Here is a 22,848-nt window from a genome sequence, read left to right as displayed (position 1 = left end):
TTGAGATTCCTGCATTGCAGAGGGCTGGACTAGTTGACTTTTGGGATCCCTTCAAATCCTACAATTCTTTGATTTTATAATCTACTACTACACATCAATTGAAAGGTCAGAGGGAATGATTCCAAAGACAGGCTCCTTTGGGAGGAAGAGGAGAACACAAGTTAAATAGTAAGAAAGTCAATCATGTAATGTACAGTATCTCCACGCCTTAACAAAAATCAATGAGAACTGAGCAGGGCCACAGAAGGTCTGCTGAGCAGCTCCCCTGCATTTCAGCAGGTCCTGCCAAGCAACTTCCCAGCACTCTAGTTGCCCATTAGTCCTTCAGCCAAATAAATGACAGATTAACACGAAACAATAATCTGAATGGCTCTTCGATGCTTATTCCATTTGCTATTTTACAAAATGAAAAATCTCCATCTAGAAGCAAACATTCCTTCTGAATTCCCACTGGTGAAGATGATGAGGAGAAAATTACTTCTCCAGCCAGTAATCTACAGTGGTACAGTATTTACCTAATGTGCCATCACCAAACATAGCAAAGTAGCTTCAAATGTCTCATTTCTCCGGTAAAACACAACATTTATCAAGCTGAACCTCTATATACAATCTGTCTGTTGAAATACCACATTTTAAGGCTGAAGAAGGGTGAAACTCACCTAGAAATTGGGGTTTTATGAGAGCTATCTCTCTAATTCCCATTCCCATGCTTTGAATTCTATTTTCTCATGTGACTTTAGCACTTATCTTCTCCAGACATGTCCATGTTTTTAAAATGAGTCCGAATAAGCAGCTCCTGGAAAGAATTTAGATCCAGGAGAGAGCTGGCAGAGCACAGGAGTTTACCTATTTACCACTGAATTCCTCCCCATTATTAGCTCAGCTTGGACAATTCAACAAACCATAGTTTGCAGACTGGGAAATATGAAATGAGCTCATATTAGCCTTGTCTGGATATAACACTAAGCTAGTTATGGTAGCATTTTGTGAATAAGCCTGCATGACCCTCGGCCAATGCACACTCTGCTCCCCTCTAGTGTAGTCACAAGAAAGAGATGAGAAAATTTTGCTTCCACTTTAACTAAACTGTGGTTAGTCTGAACTATGGTTTATTGAAACAAGCCAGATTCAAACTATGGCTTATGAAACTGGCCTGTTTCAACAAAATATAATAAAGATTAACCACAGTTTGGAATTTGGCATCATGCCTAACTGTGGCTAATTAAAAACTGAAGCAAAAAGTTTCCAATCCCATACTTACGGCAATTCACAGGTTCATTCATATAACGCTAAATAGTCCTTGAGATATTGGGAGTCCTGAGCTCTATAATGTTTTATAGGTAAAAACCTAACACTTTGAATAGAGGCCAGAAATGAACAATATAGTACTGGGATGGGATGGGTCCTGCACTGGGCCCCACCCACATTGTCAGAAATGAAATAAAAAATGCACAACTGTCAAAAAAAACACTCAGCAAAAGGTATTATAAATATTCTTCTGCATCAATATTGAACTCGTTTTGAGAGACAGAACAGCCATCAAAATCTGAAAGACTGCACAGTGTGCCTAGATTTCATCATGACATATAGCAAATATCAAAACAGTTCTGAAATCCGTTACATTACCACTCACCACGCTGAGCAAACGCAAGGCACACACACAAAATAATTTATCAAGTGTTTTGTTCAAAGCAAGGTACAGAAGAAAAATTTTGTTTTTATATTTCCTCAGATCTTTGCCAGTCCTCTAAAATAAACATGCTATTAAAAGAAAAATCAATAGAAAGCTTTAAAATGTACAGTATCATAAAAGGTCAAGGCCTATCATCGATTTTAATACCACATTTTCTGGGGCAGTTTCCCAATGGGTTCTTTCTAATTCTCCTCTTCCTTTCGCTCTCTTTTTGTTCATTCTGAAGATGAAGAAAGGAAGACAGCATCTCGCAGCACGGTTGCTCAGAGACTGAAAAGCTGAAGACAGGCACGTTCTGGCAACGGCCGCAAGCTAGAAGACCCTGGGTCACTGGGAGGCTGAGCTCCCTGCGTCCCAAGAAATGGAAGAAGAGCCCCGTTAGGTTAGGCCAAAAGCCCATCATGGGAACTGCAATTTAGCCCTCACAGAGCTACAGTTCCCAGTGTCAGGAGTTCAGCCTACACTCGAGTAGGACCCTGGCAGAGACACATGCCCGACTGGCATGTTCTCTCCCTCCTGGTCGATCGTTCGGGAGCTTCATAAGCTTTCTTCTGCCCAAACATCACAGCGACCGATGCCAACCGACACCGGTACACTTAGGGATCCGCAGAGTTTGCGCACCTTGCGTGACAGACCTCAGCAATTCAGCATTTTGGCTAATCTACTTTATTTACATATAAACACACACAGAGCACTGCAACATGACTCCCTCTCTCTCTAGCATCAGACAGCAAAGAGAAAAAAGAACAAAGGACAATAGTCCCATTTCATGGAACACAGTAACACAAACATCCTGTCTTCGTCACTTCCCACTCTGTAGAGTCAAAATATACACCGTCATGTGATAGACAAAAATCCCATGACTGCAGTCATGGAGCAGGAATTCTAGGACCCAGCACCCTTAACAATCTGCATTTCTCAGGATCCCTTGGGGAAGCCTTGTGTTTTAAACATATGGGGTGGATGTGACTCTTCTCCAGCATCCTGTTCTCACAAAGGCCAACTAGATGCCTCACTGAGAAACCCATGAGTGGAACCTCAATATAACAGTGCTCACCTCGCTTGTGATTCCCAGCAACTGGTATTCAGATGCATACTGTTCTGAAAGCAGAATCATAGAATTGTAGACTTGGAAGGGACCACGAGGATCATCTAGATCAGTGTTTCCCAACCTTGGGTCTCCAGCTTTTTTTGGACTACAGTTCCCATCATCCCTGACCACTGGTCTTGCTAGCTAGGGATGATGGGAGTTGTAGTCCAAAAACAGCTGGGAAACACTGATCTAGAGCAACCCCCTTGAATGCAGGAATCTTTTTGCCCAATGTGGGGCTCGAACTCACAACCATGAGATCAAGAGTCTCATGCTCCATATCTACCATTGTCTAGTAGCCACTGAAAACCTTGAGCCCCATAATGTCATGGCAAGGGAGCGAACAGCCTAGTGCCATCTATCAGTCACTGAAGGAGCAGCTACTCCTAGACTTGCTTTCCTCTTCCCTCCTCTTGCATGCACCATGTCCATCAGCTGGTCAGCTTATCACCCCGCTTTTATTGTCCATTCGGGAAGCCTAATCACTGCCACAGTGTCCTTTCTCTTGGCAGATCAAGATAAGCAGGTGACAGCAAAGGTTGAATGGTTTTTAGCTGGGGCTATTGACTATTGATTCAAAACCCTAAAATGTATTTTATATAATTGATTTTTTACAGTGGTACCACAGTTTAATAACTTAATTCGTTCTGGAGGTCCAGAACCTGAAATTGTTCTAAAGCACCACTTTGGCTAATGGGGCCTCCCGCTGCTGCTGTGCCGCCACTGCATGATTTCTGTTCTCATTCTGAAGCAAAGTTCTTAACCCAAGGTACTATTTCTGGGTTAGTGGAATCTGTAACCTGAAGCGTCTGTAACCCGAGGTACCACTGTATTTCTATTCTTTGTGTATTATATTGTTATTTTATTGCTATGGCCGATGGCTGGCGCAAAGATTCATTCATTCAGCTCATCAGTATCCTGGTACAAGTTGTGTTATTTTTTTACTACCTGTTTAGTTTTTAGAAAAATATTAGGTGCTACGTAAGTCAATAATGACGACAGGGATGATATGACACAGTTTGCTATATCTACAATGTACTGTTGAGGAACAACCAAAACAAGATTGGGTACAGGGGAGAGGTTCACACAGGATGGAATCTCTATTAATTTACCATGATACTTCATTCTTCTACACACACACACACACACAAAGCAAGAGAAATTAATTATTTCTTTCTAACACTCTTCCACTGAGTGCTACATCCAGGCACTGCCACGTACACATTTTTAAAGTTGATTTAGTGTTTACAGGAATTTTCCTCAACAAATGGATGTGAAGATTTAGAAATATGGCGGGCAAAGGTTGCAGTATGTTATCTAGCAAATGACAGATAAAAATGCCACACCATATGGAGTCCAGCTGCCCCTTGCAGAACACACTCATTATTTGGGACCGTCTGAAGAGCTATTTGGAGCACTGCGCAGAAGAAGGGAGGGGAAATACATTTGCTGGAAGCTTCAAAGCCACATTTCTAGAAGCCACCGCTTCTAAATGGAAGGCTAAAAATGAGAATGTTCGCTCTTGCTAAGTTGTTGCCATCTGTTTGGCAGCAAACAATGGCTTGCGGGGGTAGGAAATCGCACAACTGGATGCCCTGCCAGAAAATGCATGGAAATTAGACTGTGGGACAGACTACCCTAGAGTGTGGCTTCTCCCTATAGCAGCCATTGGCAACCGGGTGCCCACCTGGCCTTTGGAGCTACAACTCCCAATGGCCAAAGTCAGAACATCTGGAGGGCAGCAAAGGCTGTCTTAAAGGATCTCAAAGTCCAGGATCCAGGGGGCAGGGAGGGAGTACAGTGGTACCTCGGGTTACATACGCTTCAGGTTACAGACTCCACTAACCCAGAAATAGTACCTTGGGTTAAGAACTTTGCTTCAGAATGAGAACAGAAATCGCGTGGTGGCGGCGCAGCAGCAGCGGGAGGCCCCATTAGCTAAAGTGGTGCTTTAGAACAGTTTCAGGTTCTGGACCTCCAGAACGAATTAAGTACTTAACCCGAGGTACCACTGTAACAACCAAGCCTCCTTTACAACCAGGTGCCAAGACTAGAACATGCGGGCAGCCATATCTGAAGACACGAACCAAGCATGGCAGGGCTCACTATTCACCATGTCAAGCATTCTACATGGGGAATATAGTTGGGCAATAACATGAAACATCACTGTGACTTCCTTCCCCCGCAGTTTAATAAAAAGGCGAGAACTTCCTTGGTAAGTGTGAGCAAAACAGATTATAAGCAAAAGAGAAATGTTAAGCAAAACACTGTTTATTAGTCAATGCCAGGGCAGAATAGGGGAGAAGAGACAGGGGAGAAGGAGTAAGAAAGTATTAATCATCATTTATTTTATTCTATTATTTTATTTAATTATCACTCATTTTATTATCATTTATTGGGAGCCACAAGATGCAGACAGTTTCAAACATCAACTCGACATTTAATACCAACAGCACACAATGTAAAAGGGTGCTGTTGGGTACCTATTCCACACTAAGAGTCATATTGAATATGTGCATTTTGGAATAAGAAATAAGGGGAAATGGAGAGACAGGACGTCGGTGCTGTTCCTCAGTTAAGGAACAGGACATTCAAAGCACATACAGTCATACCTCATATTATGTTTGCTTCAGGCTGCGCATTTTCAGGTTGTGACCCAGAAGTACTTCCGGGTTACTTCCGGGTTTTGCCGGGTTACTAACAGGGTTACTTCCAGGGTTTTGCCGCTTGTGCATGCGCAGATGTACGAAACGATGAGTGCACATGCGCAGAAGCGGCGAATCACAACCTGCGCGTGCACAGACACAAGTTGCGTTCTTTTCAGGTTGTGAATGGGCCTCCGGAACAGATCCAGTTCACAACCAGAGGTATCACTGTACAACCAAAGTTCAGGGTGCCAACGTAAAAGATTTGAATGGATGGAATAGGCTATCCCAGCCATTCTGAAAATTCTCCAAAGTGGACAGAGAGCAGGAAGGGAAGAAGGGGCCATCTGATTAAAGTTAAGGGTTATGTGGTACGATTCAGTTATGCTTGTGCACCTCTGTCCATGAATCTCCAGTATACACCCCACCTCTCCTCCAAGCTCACAACAGTATCTGTGTGAGTCTTGCACACTTTATCCTTAGAACCACTTTGTGAGACAGGCTGGGCCTAAATACCAACTTGTCCCAGAGGTACATGTCATAAGCATGGAAGGGAGTATTTATCCAGTATCGCCTTATGTCCATCTAACCATGATCGAAACTAAGTGCAGGCTGTGTAAAAGTGCAAAAAAAAATTTAAATACTAGGGAAAAATTGCTTCATGGATTTTCATCTTCACTACCACCACACATCCTCCTTGTTCAAGCATCTTCAGTACATATTTCAGCAGTGGAAATCCAATATTCCATTGAGGATGACAACACAAACCTCAGTAGTGAGTTCATCAATAGCATAATCACTATAATAAAACCGCTAAGTTATCCTCCCACTTTTGATTTCCCAGGGCATCCCAATCCTCTCTGCCTGTCATTTAGACTGTAAATTCACAGAGGTAATTGGATCTCCATCTTGCAAAGCACCCAAGTCAAGCACTGGGGTGGGGGTGGGGATTATGCTTCTCAGTGATGAAAGTGCTGTCATAATCACCCTATACAGAAGTTGGTAGAATTAAAAGAAGAAAGTGAAGGTACTTTAGCCTGGATAGCTCAGCTGGTTAGAACGTGGTGCTGGTAACGCCAAGGTTGAAGGTTCGGTCCCCATATGGGACATCTGCATATTCATCCCTGCACTAAAAGGGTTTGGACTAGATGGTCCTCAAGGCCCCTTCCAACTCTATGATTCCATGATCTACAGAACACACACAAATCTAAATTAGCGCAGCAGTTTTTCACATTCCCCAAACAGAGGGAGTGATGAGGTTGGATGCAACAACAATCGCGGACTGCCAACTCCACATCTGCTGATCGATCCCTCAGACGTTTCCAAGTTCCAAGTCAGAGCAGTTGCACACTGTCTCCAAGGTCTCAAGTCACCACTCATCGCTGGCTTGCTGGCAGAAGTGTCAAGAACATAGCAAGACCCCTGCTGGATCACACCAAGGTTCCTTCTACTCCAGCATCCTGTCTCCCACCGTGGCCAAGAACGTGTCTCCTGGAAGCCCAGAAGCGGCACATATAGCCAAGCCCTGCTTTTGCTCCCCAGCAACTCATAACCAGCATCATGCTGCCTCTGAACCTTTAAGTTTCATATAGCCATTGTAGTTCACAGCTCCATGCATTCATCCGTAAGATTTATGATAACCCAGCACTGCCAAAAAATAAGGAGAAATTAGCTCATAGGCAGGAGAGCATTAGCAAAAGGGAGATTTGGCCAAGGACACAGCAGGGGACTATGGTAACAAAGTGCCGGGGTGGGGGGCGATATGAAATAATGTTCTGGATAAGTTACTTTCTTGGCAAGAAGCCCTAACTTCACTACACAGAGATTTTTTAATATATATTGTGGATTGTTATTCAGCTATCTCTGGCAACTCGCTGCAATTTGTCACCGTGTCCCTAAGGCAAGGCACACGCTGCTCCACTGAGTTGTGCAGATTTCTCAGCAGGCTTCTCCACAGGAGTTGACAGAGCAGGTGCATCGCGTTGACCACAAGCAGATTTCTCATCTCCAAAGTTCATGAGCCATGGCACCCATCTGGCACAGCGCACGCCACCTGCATGCCACCAAGAAAAATGCTTCCAACTACAGGAACGTTCTTCACTGGCACGTCAACAGCAAGTTCAGATGGTCACCTCGTCACAGCCATGAGCAAGAACGCATGATTTAACAGATGAGTCAGTCAATGAATGTTCTAGATATACAGTGCTCATCTGAATCAAGGGGACATAAACCAGCAGGCTCACAAACACAGGAATTGAAATGGAAGCTATTTCAACCCTAAATAAACATTAATTTACCCCTATCTAGACACTAGCTACTGTTGGGAAGGTGGCAAGCACACACACATAGAGAGAGTTCAGGTGTGACTTGGTTGGTTTATTTCATAGAATCATAGAATCATGGAGTTGGAAGAGACCACAAGGGCCATCGAGTCCAACCCCCTGCCAAGCAGGAAACACCATCAGAGCACTCCTGACATATGGTTGTCAAGCCTCTGCTTAAAGACCTCCAAAGAAGGAGACTCCACCACACTCCATGGCAGCAAATTCCACTGTCGAACAGCTCTTACTGTCAGGAAGTTCTTCCTAATGTTTAGGTGGAATTTGTGCCTCTCATTTTTTTTGCCCAAGTGCAATACTTTACATTTCTCCCTGTTAAAATCATTTTATTTGGAGGACTTCATCACGGAGTATACAGATGAGCAACTACTATCGATTTCTAAATTACAGGCATACAGGGTCTCATGATCTCACAAAATCACACATCAGCTTTTAGGTGATATACTAAAGTTACATGTGAGATCTTGCAGGAAAAAAATCAAGCTAGGAAGTATTCTCGATTGATTAACATGCCCCTGAGCAAGAAACACACAAGACATGTTGACCAGCGTCTTTATGTATTAACTCAAGGATGTAGCAAACAAGTCCTCAACTCTTAAGTAGCTGAAATCCTAGCTTCAGGGAATAGCCCAGTTTCACACTGTTTTTCCTCAAATATACCTTTAACCAGCACATGACCTATTGAAAATTTCTGTTTGCATCTTTTTCTACAAGAACATCTCTCTTTAGCGAACAGTATCTTCAGCTGAAGTAAACGTTGGTTACACAATCAAATATTGTTTACCTGCCAAAAACTCCAAATACAGCATTCTGCATATCGTCTGTCAGACTTATGCTAGCTTTTGAGTCACACACAGCAGGAGTCCACATGCTATTAACAGCAAATAAAATATGAATAAATGGCCCCAAAACCACCCACAACCAAATGCACACACCTACACCTATCTGGAACCACAATCCAGTACGGGCAGCAACCATTTTGTGCGGGGGTCCCATTCCCAGCCCCTACACGCATACAAGCCCACCCCACACCATTACGTTCCCCCCCCATTCCACCTCTGTTCTGCCCTCTTCCAGGTCCCACACATCAGCAATCACACATTTTGCACTCTCCTTATCGTAAGTTTCCAAACGTGAAGGAAGCGTCTTCTAGGAGTGACCCTTGTCCAGTCCCTCTCAGAAGTATAACTAAGCCCCATAACAGATTGGAGACTCCTCCTGCCTCCTTTTGGGATGGGTTTCACTTCAGTGTGCCATGCGTCCACCTGAAAATCACTCCTTGTGTTCCTTTTCTGAGATACCTGCGATTACAGAAAGCTAGACCCAAAGGCTCAGCTGGAAGGGAAGATGCCTTAAGTTGTCTGGAGAGAAAATTGCAAGCAAGGATGTGGCTCCCAAATGGGAGCTATGTGGCCCTGACTCCAGCAGGGCTGGGGTGGGGGCTACTCTTGCTAAAGCTGTCAGGTGACTCCAGGATGAAATTTTAAAAGGTAAGTTGATTCTTACACAATTTGACAGTGGTCAGTTCACCAACATCCCAACCGTATTAGGTTGGATACTGAGAGGTTCCTGCACCCTGAAACTAAACCTAACGCCTCCAACAGCTCTTAGACATTTTAAGCACATACTGAAAGCCATTCCACATATTTCGATGGCTCATTTTATTTTGCTCTCGGAAAAGCACACAGCACAGAAATAAGAGCAGGGGGAAACAAGAGATATTTAGCCTGCTTTCATTTTGTTTTTCCCTAGCAAATCTCAGCATGAAGAATTATGGCTTTAAAGCATCTTGAAAGCATCTACGTTTGATGAAGATTTTATTAGGAGAAGGCAAATAAAAAATGTATAAAAAGGAATGAAAATACAGCTATGCAATACATGTCACTCTGTGCAAAAAAAGATATGAAGCTCATTTTAAAGACATGAAGTCATCAACTCGCGGTGGATTCTGAATGTCACCTTAAGTACTTTGGCAAAGAAGAGCTAACAGTGACAAAGTAGAATAGTCCAAAATTAAACTGCCAACATTAGACATAAAAAATCCACAGCGCAGCTCCATTTTATAGCCTTAAGAGCTTGCTAGCTTTTTACATCTGCTAATGTAAAGTGCCCGGGTGAACCTCAAACAAAAGAGTGTTTTTGATGCATGAGATTTCTGACATGAGCACACTGTGACTGCACATCTCTGATAAAAGGAATTAGACGAGCAAGGCTCCTATTTGCGCCACCAGGTAGAAGGTGGAACTCTAATGTCAAAGGCTAGGGGGTCAGAATGAGTGGCATTTTTCTCCCTGTCAGAGAGCTTGACATATGGACTGAGGGAGCCAATGGAGGAGTTAATCACAGCAGCAGAGCGCCTGCAATTCGCATGTGTCCCATTAGAAGCCGGCCATATTGTCTTAGGACAGCAGCCATGGTATATAACCCCACAGAGTATTCTTTCAATCAGGGAAAGAAATTGACATTTTGAACACAAGACCACAGGGACACATGAGTGTTTCGACCCAGCTGCAATTCTTTCTATGCAATTCTATCAGCCCATCATGGCACTCGGAAGATAAATATTCTCCGCCTAGAGAAGTGGGGTTTCATAATGGACCCACCACAAAAACACCAAAGAAAGCTTAAGGGAGCAGAGAGTAAACCAATTAGAACTTGGCCATCTTTACAGCTTTCAGCACAAAGCGCAGGTCCCACACGCAACAGTGCACATGTTCAGCAAAAGAAGCATCTAACAAAAATTATATATGCAGCAACAGATCAATGGTTTTATCTTCTCTGTGTGCGGGAAGAACAACATTACAAAAAGCTTCATTAAAATAGCATTCTTATAGTAGGAGCAGCAGCAGCAGAATTCTGCACAGTGGTTTGCAAAATGACTGTTGTCAGAAAGAGACAATGGAGAAGTGAGCCTTCGAGGGTTAAGTCAAACTGTTGGAAAGTTACAGCACCTACTGTAGCTGTAGAGAACGATACGGGAGAGACGTGTTTTGTTAGAGCTGGGGCAGATGAAGGCATCTGGTTGTGCTGATGCAGGTATAGGATGGCTTTTCTTCTTTCTGTGCTCCTCCCAGCCGACATTCCTCCTCTGGTCACTGATGTGATGGCCTGGGAATCGGGCTCGGACTCGGAGCCAGAGGAGACTCAGTCCGCACTGGATCCTTTGCCTCTGGGGGCATCTGAACCAGGTCTGGGGCCTGATCCTGAAGAGCCCCAGTCTGCACAGGTTCCCCTGCAACAAACACCTGCTGGGCTGAGTCAGGGGCCTGAGCCTGCCCTGGCTCCAGATGCAGGGATGACCTCGTTGCCTTCAGCTGGGCAATCACTTACAGCTGCTCCACTACCAGTTGGGTCAGGGCAGGCTGAGGCAGCCTCTGGGTCTAGTAACCCACCAACATCTCCCAAGCTGCAGAGACTCAGGTCTGAGAGGAGAGACACGAGTATTCGCAGGAGGAGTGCTCGCCTTCGGGCAAGACAGGGAGGTGAGTCACTGGGGGATCAAGACCGGCCGTTGCCCCATCAGAGATAAAAGGCTGCTGGACCCCGCCCCAGGTAGCAGGAGCAATGTTGCTGTTTGCCAGAACCTGCCTGTGATCCTGTGCCTGACCTTGCCTTGTGTCCTGCCTTGGCACTGTCGGACTGACTCCTCGTGGAAGCCTTGGATTCGTGACTGGACCTGGACCGCGTTACTTGGGTTACCCCCGAGCCCAGCAAAGTTGTTGTGGATACACAACCTCAACTTGACTAATTGGCTCCAGCCACTGCAATGGTCTGCAAGGGGGTGATCACGATTTTGTCTACCTGGGCTTCACCATAACACAGCAGAGGTGGGTGCCGCCAGCCTTCATGTCATGTTTGTAGGCATCTTTGTAATGCAGAGTTGGTCTTCCAACGGGCCTGGTGCCTGAAGCCAGCTCCCCATAAAGCATGTCCTTGGGGATCCTGCCTTCTTCCATTCTTTGGACATGAGCAAGCCAGTGTACACATCACTGAGACAGAAGTGGGAATTGTTGGAGTTCTGCCTCGGTCAGAGGAATGTGCCTACCTCTTCTAGGCACCAGCAGATATTCCTTGGCGACCTCCCGGCTGCTACTCCCGGCAGATAAGCTGGCGAGGTCTCGGCGATTTTTCTCAGGCTGTGAGAAAAACACACCGTTCCTTCTCTCTCCTCTTTGGTGTCCCCAGGGAGGGGAAAGAAGCAGACAGAAAACTATTTACATCCTTTATTTCTGTCTTTCACTTCAGTACAGAGAAAACATGTCTGCACTCAACAGCAGTAAGAATAAACTCCACCCATGTACATCCTGTACAGGTCATATGACACACACTGAGCTCACATCCTGTGCTCAATAAGGAGAATGGACTGCCCCTTTGTTTCCATGGCAACAGTCACACACATCCTGTTTGGCTTTCTTGCCACAAGCAGCTGACTTGGCTGCTATAGCCTTTGCTTGCTGCTGCATTGCTGCTTTAGAATAACAGGAATATGCTGGGAGTGTGAGCTTGGAAGAGCACATCTTTGTTTGAGACTCTGTCCTGCCATGTGTGTGATAGGTAAAGGTAAAGGTACCCCAGCCCGTACGGGCCAGTCGTGTCCGACTCTAGGGTTGCGTGCTCATCTCGCTCTAGAGGCCGGGAGCCGGCGCCGTCTGAAGACACTTCCGGATCAGCGTGACGAAGCTGCAGCTGGCGAGCCAGCACCTGTGCAGCACACGGAAATGCCGTTTACCTTCCCGCTATAAAGCGGTCCCTATTTATCTACTTACACTTAAGAGTGCTTTCGCACTGCTAGGTGGGCAGGAGCTGGGACCGAACGACGGGAGCTCACCCCGCCGCGGGGATTCGAACCACCGACCATACGATCAGCAAGTCCTAGGCACTGAGGTTTTACCCACAGCGCCACCCGCGTCCCTCATGTGTGTGATACTGAACATCATCTTGACACAGGGTACGTGGAAAGCATTGCTCCTGGCAGGTGTAGGATACCCACGTCTCACTACCATAAAGCAGCATGTTCAACATGCAACCCTGGTGGACCTTCATCTTGGTATTGGTTGTTAGCATCACATCCTCCCATACACCTTTGGAGAGGCAAGCCATTGCCATAGCTTCCCTGCCAATACAGTGGTACCTCGGGTTAAGTACTTAATTCGTTCCGGAGGTCCATTCTCAACCTGAAACTGTTCTTAACCTGAAGCACCACTTTAGCTAATGGGGCCTCCTGCTGCTGCCGCGCCGTGGGGGCACAATTTCTGTTCTCATCCTGAAGCAAATATTACCGAGGTAATATTTCTGGGTTAGCGGAGTCTGTAACCTGAAGCGTATGTAACCTGAAGCGTATGTAACCCGACGTACCACTGTATCCTTGTCCACCTCCACCTCAGTGGAGAGGATACTGCTTATGGTGAAGCCCAGGTAGACAAAATTGTCCATCACCTCAAGGATGTGGTCAGCAATGCTGATGTGTGAAGTGCTGGTGACATCCTGACCCAAGATGTTGGTCTTCGTCAGGTTGGTGGTGGGGCTGAACTCCATGCAGGCTTGGCAAAATAGCTGATGAGACTCTGTCCAGCTTCTTCAGAAGTAAGCTTTTCTATCACATACAAAAGAGAGTTCTTCACTGAAAAACCTATGTAGTGAATACGTGATTCTTCTGGGTGCCCTCCTTGCAAGAAAAAGATGTCATTCTTTTCTCAGAGGCTGCCATTCGAAGCATGTTTGGTCTCCTGTAGAGCAGCAATGTCACTGTTGAGCATTTTCAGCTCGCAGTCAATGATGGCTACCTTCTGTGTGTCACTGACTTGCAGCAGGTCAGTGAACAAGCTTTGCAAAAAAAAACAAAAAAAAAACCCCAAGGCAAATCAAGGATGGATAGAAGGGAGAGCAAGTATTTCGTTCCGTTATGGTGAGGTATGGTAAATATGGGGTTATAAAGGGAAAATGGGTGAAATCAGCAGCACATCTCTGGGTGTCAGGGACTGTCAAGAAGGTGGACATAGACTAAAAGTTACACTATGTGCATTTCCCTTTCCCTTAACACTGTTTTGCATGCGGAAGATCTCAGGTTCAATCCATGACATCTTCAGGTGTAGCTGGGAAAGGTTCCTGCATTAAGTCCGGAAGACACTGTCCATCAGTAAGGTAGATGGACCAATGAATGCTCTGACTTGGTATAAGACAGCTTCCTATGTTCCTATTCCTATATTGGGCATCATCTGCAGTTCTGCCCTGCGCATATGTGAACAGAATTCTACCATTACACGGATGCAGTTTTTCCATGGTAGTGGGTGGGGGGGAGAGACATTAAAAATGATTCGTTCAAAAGGTTTTTTTGTTTCTTCAAGAAAACAACTATGCACGTTTCACGAACAGATGGGGTTTCTTAGAAGAAGTAAGAGTAGGGGGAAAAGACAGCAGAGCGATCATTACATTACATATCTAAATTATATGAATACCACCCACAGAAACCATTGCTGGAATGCAAATATCTTACAAAAAAAAGTATTTCTAAAGAGCGGGGAAATGACTGAATATTCTGTTGTGACCAAGGGAGCTGGCTGCACACAGAGCCTTAAAAATGTGACAAAAAGAAAACCCCAGGTTAAATTTTACATTGTACATAACGTAGACAACCAACTGTCCACAACGCCCACATTTCATTTTTCTGCCTTCATACAGGACCACACTCTAATTGCTTCCAGAACCTACTTTCTGAATCAAGTTTATTTAACCATGAAAGCTTGCAATGGCTCCAGTTTCCCCAAATTTCTGCAGAGCTAAGCATATGAACTTACCTTATGTTATAAGATCTCTGGCCCATCTAGCGCAGTAGTATAAATGATGTTGGGCAGCAAACACCATTGTTGCAAGTTAAGCTCCCTGCCAGCTCTTATGCCAAGCGACGTTTTAGGCCGCGATGCCAAACACTGGACATCAGACCTTGTGCATGCAAATCCCATGTTCTAACACTTAGTGTGGTCATTCAACACAATTTCAGCATATCCCAAGCCCCAACAGATTAGGCAGAAACCAGTCTGGCTAAGTCCAACAAGACTCCTTCAGACTATGATAATAGAGATCCTTATGTAGTACAGTCGTACCTCCGTTTACGTAACCCTCTGGTTACGTAAACTTCGGGATGCACGTGTGGCAAACCCAGAAGTATTTTACTGGGCTTCACCACGCGCAGAAGCAGTCCTCAGGTTGTGGAAACCTCGGGATCCAACTGGACCTCTGAAGTGGATCCCGTCTGCAACCGGAGGTACCACTGTACTAGCAGCCAATGCTTCCTCATTGCAATGTGGCTTGACTTGCCTCTTCCAGCTATTTTATTTACTCCTCATCCTACTGCTGAACTGCCTCTTTAGATTCAGACTCCAGAAGTCGGCGCCCACCCTCTTTTGAAGTTACTTCTCACACTGGTGCCCAGTAAGGACTGTCTGCCCAGGAAATCAGGGCTCCCTGAGGTGGTTGAGTTACACAAGAATGCGGAAAGCTAGCCCTTCTCCCAAAGATCCCAGGGCGGGTTACAACATTAAAACAACTTACAATTACAAAAAATAGGTCCTAAAAATGGTGTTGCTGTTGCTGTTGCTGCTGCTGCTGCTCTTGTTATTTATTAAACCTCTATACCACCCTATACCTTATATCACAACATAAAATTACAATATAAAACCCACAAAACACATAATAAAAATAAGAACAAAAACAAACCAATAATCTGCACTTCCACAACACATTTTAAAAGGTGTTGGGTGTCAGTCAGCCCAAGGCCTGGTTAAAGAGGAACGTATCTGCCCGGTGCCTAAAGGTGTATAATGAAGGCAGCAGCCGAACCTGCCTGGGCAGAGCATTCCACAGACGGGGAGCCACTGCAGAGAAGGCCTGTTCTCGTGTTGCCACTCTCTGGGCTTCTCGCAGAGGAGGCACCCATCTTATTTTTCTAAATGATCCCAACTGGAGGTGGCAGAGGACATAATCCAAATTCATTCAATAGCACCATGAGATCAGGCTTCAAGCCAAATTCTCTCCCTAGAGTCCTTCCAGGACAGAAGTCTTGTCATCCTTAGGTCCTGGCTGTGGGTATATAAGGACTTGGTGAAGCTCTGGACTTGGTGAAGCTCTGGGTCAACATGTACCTTTCCTGAGAGTTCAACAGTGTCCTACAAAACTAGCATCTGAGGCTGTTTCTCTAGAACCTGCCCTTGGTGCCAGTTGTCTGAAACCTGTTACCTACTCTTGAGTTGCGTCAGCTGAAAGAGAGTACCTGTCCTGTCCGATGTAGTGCATGGCTGGCAAGCAGGCTAGATGAGGACAGCACCTTCCATTTGCCCAATACACTGAATGTGCCTAATGCTGAAACATCTTAGTAACAAATCTCAACAAGTACTAGCTCACTGGTATAAGGACACCTGCCCCTGACTGGTTGAGAGATGCTAAGGAAATTCCCCTCTCTCATAATGCCATAGGAACGGAAGAAGGGAAAAATGAAACACAGAGAGGTGAGCAACAGAACCATCACAAGCAGAGACCTCTTGATGTTACTGGAACCGGGAGAAGGGGAATCAAAGCACGTAATAAATCGATCCATTTAAAATGCTAGCATTAATTACATTAACACTAACACACAAATACTAAATACATTTCCTTGTAAAAATCAAAAATCAATTAAGACAAGCCACAATATTTCAAAGCGCAGTGATTTCACCATAACACATTGATTTGCTTTACTACTCAATTCAAAGAGGCATATTTCAGCTGGGTTTTGGGGTTTTTTACAGAACCATTTACACACTAGCAACCAATTATTTGCAACATTAAGATAATTTAAAGTGTAATCCAATATATTACTCAAAAGTAAGTCCCAAACAGCCCAATGGGGCACACACCCAGCTAAACCACACCACACGCTTCATTGATTCCCTCCTCCCTTGACAAATTTCAGTCCAGGTACTTTGGGCTATTGGGAAAACTTTTTAGATATTTATATGGTTCATAAATTAACGTGACATACTTTTTAGTTTTGTTTGCCTTCCCAAGTCAAACAACATGCTCAGTTCTAAGGCCCGACTCTCTAGACTTATTAGATCTAGAACAGAGAATGCATCTGGAAGGATCTAGGGCATAATAAATAGCATTGTCTCAGAGCGAAGGGTAGTTTCCACCAACCTTTAAGGAGGCAGTGGTAAGACCGAAGTAATCATCTTGACTCTGGGTGATGGGGATATCATTCCCTTCCTGGGCAAGGCCCTTGAGTGAGCAGTTGCCGGCCAACTCCAAGCACTCTTCGATGAAACTGGATTTCTAAATCCATTTCGTTAAGTTTTGAAGCCTGGCTTTGGCGCAGAAACTGCTTTGGTTTTATTCTTTTTATTTATTTGTTTACAGGCCATTCAACAACAAAGTGTTCTAAGTGGCTTACAGAAAGGTTAAAAACTATCAAATGCATTAAAAAAATATTGGAATGGTCTTTGCCAGGAAGGGAGAGGGGGGATCAGACTCCGTAGGTCTCCCTATACTATTCAGCAGTTTTCACAACAATCAGCCATGGCATATTTGCTGTTCCAGTTGGGAGCCGAATGGTTCCACTCCTGCCTTGATGACCAATTCCAAAGGGGGGGGGAGGCTGGGGAGAGTTCCGCTCAGCCAGCTAAGCAAGGTGATCCAGACCAGTGCCTGGGTGTGAGAACACTGGGACCACCACCGCCCCCCCAAAAAAGCTACACTGAGCTTGCTAGAAGCAAAAACTGAGCATAAAGGTAAAGGTAAAGGGACCCCTGACTGTTAAGTCCAGTCGCAGACGACTCTGAGGTTGCAGCGCTCATCTTGCTTTAGTGGCTGAGGGAGCCAGCATTTGTCTGCAGACAGCTTCCGGATCATGTGGCCAGCATGATAAAGCCGCTTCTGGCGAACCAGAGCAGCGCATGGAAACGCCGTTTACCTTCCCACTGGAGTGGTACCTATTTATCTACTTGCACTTTGACATGCTTTCAAACTGCTAGGTTGGCAGGAGCAGGGACTGAACAACGGGAGCTCACCCTGTCGTGGGCACTGATTAATTTTTAAACGTAGCTGCTTGGATTTCATTTTATTAATGTATAATTGAAAGCGCTGCACTCTTCTGACCTGTGCCTTCAAGACCTACTAAACATTTATGACTAAAGCCCTACTTCAGCCTTTCAAATGCAAAAAACCACCCCCAAATTTGTAGAAGAGTAAATATTGCTGTTTTTCACCCAAGATACACTATAGGATGCCCATAGCATGTCCAACAGAAAAAGCAACAGCAGTTCCCTTTCCCCAATCTCCATCCCAACACACAAAGAAACACACAGCATCTCTTTACGTATTTCAAAGCCTAATATATGTACTCTTCTTCAAAGCAGTTCTACCTGTTCCCCTGCTGTTAGAATTTACCTCTTGATCAATCTGATGAGTTCAGCAACACAAGCCTCCCTGCTTTTTCCTGAGCAATTCCATTGCTAGGCAAACAGTTTAGGAAGGCTCCAGAGAGGGTGGGAAATACAAAAACATAAAAGGCAGAACTTTAAACCCTCCCCCCCTTTTTTTAAAAAAAGAGCATAATAGCATAGCGCTTCAAGTATGTGAGGTCAGAGAGATGTAGACAGAATGCAAGCCACAGAGAAAAACAACTCTCTACTAATTTATTTTTCTGTTTACCACCATTACACGCCAAACAAATAGAAGTCTGGTCACACCTTGCTTTAAAAAACATCCTAATTCATCCAGAGACCTCTGATTTCCCCACTTACCACAACATTGCAAGAAGCATGCCTTTAAAACACAAACAGCGAGGACTGAAGATCTATTCCTGACCAAAACAAACCTTTTATGGGCTTCAGCATCTCTCCTGGCTTGTTCTAATGCCAATTCTTCAGCTATTCTTTTCTTCAGGTCTTCCTCATTCACTGGAATTAAGAAGTGGGAAAGGATTAAGTGACGTGGATGGGATACAAGTGATGCCAGAATGCAACACATTCAGAACGACCCAATAAAAGAATAGCCAGGAGGGTTTGTTCGGTTTTACCATCACATTTTCAACTCATATCAACATAATCACCAAAGCAGCTATTGCAGGGATGGGGAGCCCCAGGTCTGGGGGCCAAACGTGACTCTCCAGTCCTATCTGGGTCTCAGGAGCTTCCTCAGGTCATACAGCTCACCTGGCTGGATGGAGGCCAGAAAGGGACATGGGATGGGGTGTAGAAACTAGCCTACCATACATAAGTAAAAATTTACATTCATTGCTCTGCCCACTGTTGCCTCTGGCATGTTGCGAGCATCTCTAGTGTGTCTCGTACTGTAGCTACGATTCCTGCGTTGCAGGGAGTTGGACCAGATGGCCTCTGGGGTCTCCTCCACCTCTATACTTCTATGTGTCTATGTGGCCCCCAGAAGGTTGCCCAGAAGGGAATGAGGGCCCTCAGGCTGAGAAAGGTTCCCCACTCCTGAGCTATGGCAAACTGCTTCTTATAACAGGGCCTCTGACAAAAGACAATGCCTAGAGATGACCTTCTTCATTTCTTTGATGAATGTTGGGCAGCGTTGTCTGATGAGCTGCCCTCCCAGTGTTGTCCTCCAGCTCCCATCAGCCCCAGCTAGCATGGACAACCTTCAGGTATAATGAGGCTTGCAGCCCAACAACAACTAGAAGGCATCACTTTGCCCAAGCTGGACAACCCCTCTCAATGCTCAACCAACTGGAGTCATTTCGGTTGTTTCGGAAATCGGAAAAGGATGAAAACGTGTCTTCCAAGCTTCCCACCAAGGAAAAACAAATTTTACTTATGCTGCTTCTGAAATGCACCTACCACTGTCTCTTTTTAAGTCACTCATCAGAGAGCTTTGCCAAAATCACATGGCTTTAAAAGACTGGCGGGCAGCATAAATGGCACAAACCGCACACAGATTCCAAAAAAACCCACTAACCCGCTTATAATTTAGGCTGCAGTCCACAAGGATCGTCTTCTGTTCAAACACAACTGTCCTATTGGGATTTGCACAGCCAACACACCCAGAAGATTGTGTCCTTTGTTTGGTTTTATCTCTTCTCTGCCCATCTCAAACCCCCCGAAGCAGCTCTCATTCACAGCTGCACTACAAAGGCAGCAAAACATTTTATGCCACAATTGATCATTAGAGTCACCTCAACTCTGGAAAGATACTTCAAGTGTCTGGTTTGGCACCCGACAACAGACATACAATGCATAACAATTAAGGTGTCCACCAAGCTATGTATCACAATTTTTTATTGCTCCTGCATGTAAGAATGGATAAAAAAGGCTAATGGAGCGTAGAACCAACTTCTGAGGAACAATAAATAAGATTCGGGTATCAGCCAATAAAGACATGGCACTTTTGACCTTAACAATCAATTAGGTTATGCATTGATCAGCTTGATCCTAACAGGGAATAAAAGTGGAGCTGTAGATCATTAAATAGAAATTCTATTAACCCTTGTAAGCAAGATGGTTCCCAAATGAGAAATTGAAGCAAGCTGAGTAAAACCTAATCCTGGAAGGAGGTCACTGTTTGAGAAATAACTCCTGCAATTTTATTTATCTGCCCAAGTGCTTTCAAAAAAACCAAATAATTTGACTCAAATTGCTGTGTTAAAACACGTAGGCAGACAATTCCTATTTAGTTGAGGCGAATAAATTGCGTGCAAATAAACCACTGGAGAATACAGCACAGTATAATTAATCCAAGTCTGGTCAGGTTAAGGTCACCTAGAGCAGTGTTTCCCAACCTTGGGCCTCCAGCTGTTTTTGGACTACAACTCCCATCATCCCTGACTAGCAAGACCAGTGGCAAGGGATGATGGGAATTGTAGCCTGGAGAAGAGGAGGTTAAGGGGTGATATGATAGCCATGTTCAAATATATAAAAGGATGTCACATAGAGGAGGGAGAAAGGTTGTTTTCTGCTGCTCCAGAGAAGCGGACATGGAGCAATGGCTCCAAACTACAAGAAAGAAGATTCCACCTAAACATTAGGAAGAACTTCCTGACAGTAAGAGCTGTTCGACAGTGGAATTTGCTGCCAAGGAGTGTGGTGGAGTCTCCTTCTTTGGAGGTCTTTAAGCAGAGGCTTGACAACCATATGTCAGGAGTGCTCTGATGGTGTTTCCTGCTTGGCAGGGGGTTCGACTCGATGGCCCTTGTGGTCTCTTCCAACTCTATGATTCTATGATTCTATTCTATGATTCTAGTCCAAAAACAGCTGGAGGCACAAGGTTGGGAAACACTGACCTAGAGAACACACGTTATTGGCAGGGAACCCAGTTTTTCTCCGGGCAAATTCTGAGGTTATACCAGGCACTCATGAGATGCATTTGAGAGTTATGTGTCAAGGAACAGCAGAGTTGCTTGCCTTTTAGATAGCACCAAGGGCACTTAAGCCACAAAACGAGTGTCCAGTTGAAGAAATACACCCACCTTGACATGGGTTGTTTGTTCAAATGAACCTCTGTTCTATGAATGGGGGGGGGGGACAAATATGCAGTAGCTAAAGGCAGTACCACATCTATGTGGGACACATGCCTGTATTCAAAATGGGTATCTCTGTATCGTGTTCCCTCCCTACCATTTACCTGTGTTTCATCACACTTAGTATTTCCCAGCCTCCATCAAGAATATGAAGCAGCATGAGGTAAGCACACAATGATGCTGCCACAATGCAGGTTAAGTGATGCCACACATTGCAGGAGAAGAGAGAACTCAACATGGACTTCCCTTTTGACAGAAGACACATGGCCTGTACCAATGGGTACCTAGCAGACATGATCCAATTCCTCCCTTGTGTGTTCATTAAACACGTGAGTAGATTCATTTGAACATAATTTCCCAACCTTGGGCTCCCAGTTGTTGTCAAACTAAAATTCCCACCATGCCCAACTATCTTGACACACTGGCTGGGGTTGATGGGAGTTGTAGCACGTTTCCGAGCACAATTCAAAGTGTTGGTCTGACCTTTAAAGCCGTAAATGGCCTCAGCACTGTATACCTGAAGGAGCGCCTCCACCCCCATCGTTCTGCCCAGACACTGAGGTCCAGCGCTGAGGGCATTCTGGCAGTTCCCTCACTGTGAGAAATGAGGCTACAGGGAACCAGGCAGAGGGTCTTCTTGGTAGTGGCGCCTGCCCTGTGGAATGCCCTCCCATCAGATGTCAAGGAGATAAGTAACTATACAACCTTTTGAAGACATCTGATGGCAGCCCTGTATACAGAGGATTATAGCAGTGTTTCCCAACCTTGGGCCTCCAGATGTTTTTGGCCTACAACTCCCATCATCCCTAGCTAGCAAGACCAGTGGTCAGGGATGATGGGAATTGTAGTTCAAAAACAGCTGGAGGCCCAAGGTTGGGAAACACTGGATTATAGTGTTTAATGTTTTATTATGTTTTTGTATATGCTGGAAGCCTCCGAGAGTGTCTGGGGCAACACAGTCAGATGGGCGGGGTATGAATGTTGTTGTTGTTGTTGTTGTTGGTTAAGGTGACTCTTTGGAATCCAAAAACTATGACCAAATCATGTAGCAGATGAGATACAAGCAGGAGTTCTCTACTCCTTAGGCTGTCACCACCAAAAGAACAGATAAGAGGGAGGAAGAGTGTCTTTTAGTGGCTCAGATGTTTATGAATTAATTATTTATTTCATAAAATGTATGCACAACTTGATTGTAAAACCCAAAAAAATCAAAGTGGTTTACAAAAGAGTTTTGCCAGAACCAATGTCCATTTTCAGCCATCCTCAGGCAAAGAGTGGATTGTCATGGTTTTCAAGCTTCCATAGAAAAGGTGGTATTTCTAGGCCTGCCCTAGACCTCCTACATAAATCAAGTTAGCCAATGTGGTTCTTAGAATTGCTTGTCTCCAGGATAACGTGTTGTTCTGCTTCAGATCCCCACACTTCCCAAAAACCAGCGCAGCACTCAAACCCCCAATAGCTGACTGAACCAACAAGTACACGTAAGGCAATTTCTCTGTGGAAGTACATTATAACATTGTAAGACCTTCTGAAATGAAGTGAATGTATATGGTTAACACAGCCAGCTAATTTGC

At 44.8% G+C, this 22,848-nt stretch overlaps 1 protein-coding gene across 1 annotated transcript in view; it reads right to left on the bottom strand.

Moving 5' to 3' along the window:
• CHCHD3 (coiled-coil-helix-coiled-coil-helix domain containing 3) overlaps positions 1-22,848 on the bottom strand; it is a 215,245-nt gene that overhangs the window by 155,171 nt on the left and 37,226 nt on the right. The window contains exon 3 of the mRNA XM_079993093.1: positions 18,614-18,695. Within this exon, the coding sequence (XP_079849219.1) occupies positions 18,614-18,695 (82 nt within the window). The remainder of the gene's footprint in view (positions 1-18,613; positions 18,696-22,848) is intronic.

The sequence above is a fragment of the Podarcis cretensis genome (genome assembly GCF_951804945.1).
Source record: "Podarcis cretensis genome assembly, chromosome: 10".
Lineage (NCBI taxonomy): Eukaryota > Metazoa > Chordata > Lepidosauria > Squamata > Lacertidae > Podarcis > Podarcis cretensis.
The sequence above is the reverse complement of the archived record's forward strand: the minus strand, read 5'-3'. Positions and strand labels throughout refer to the sequence as shown.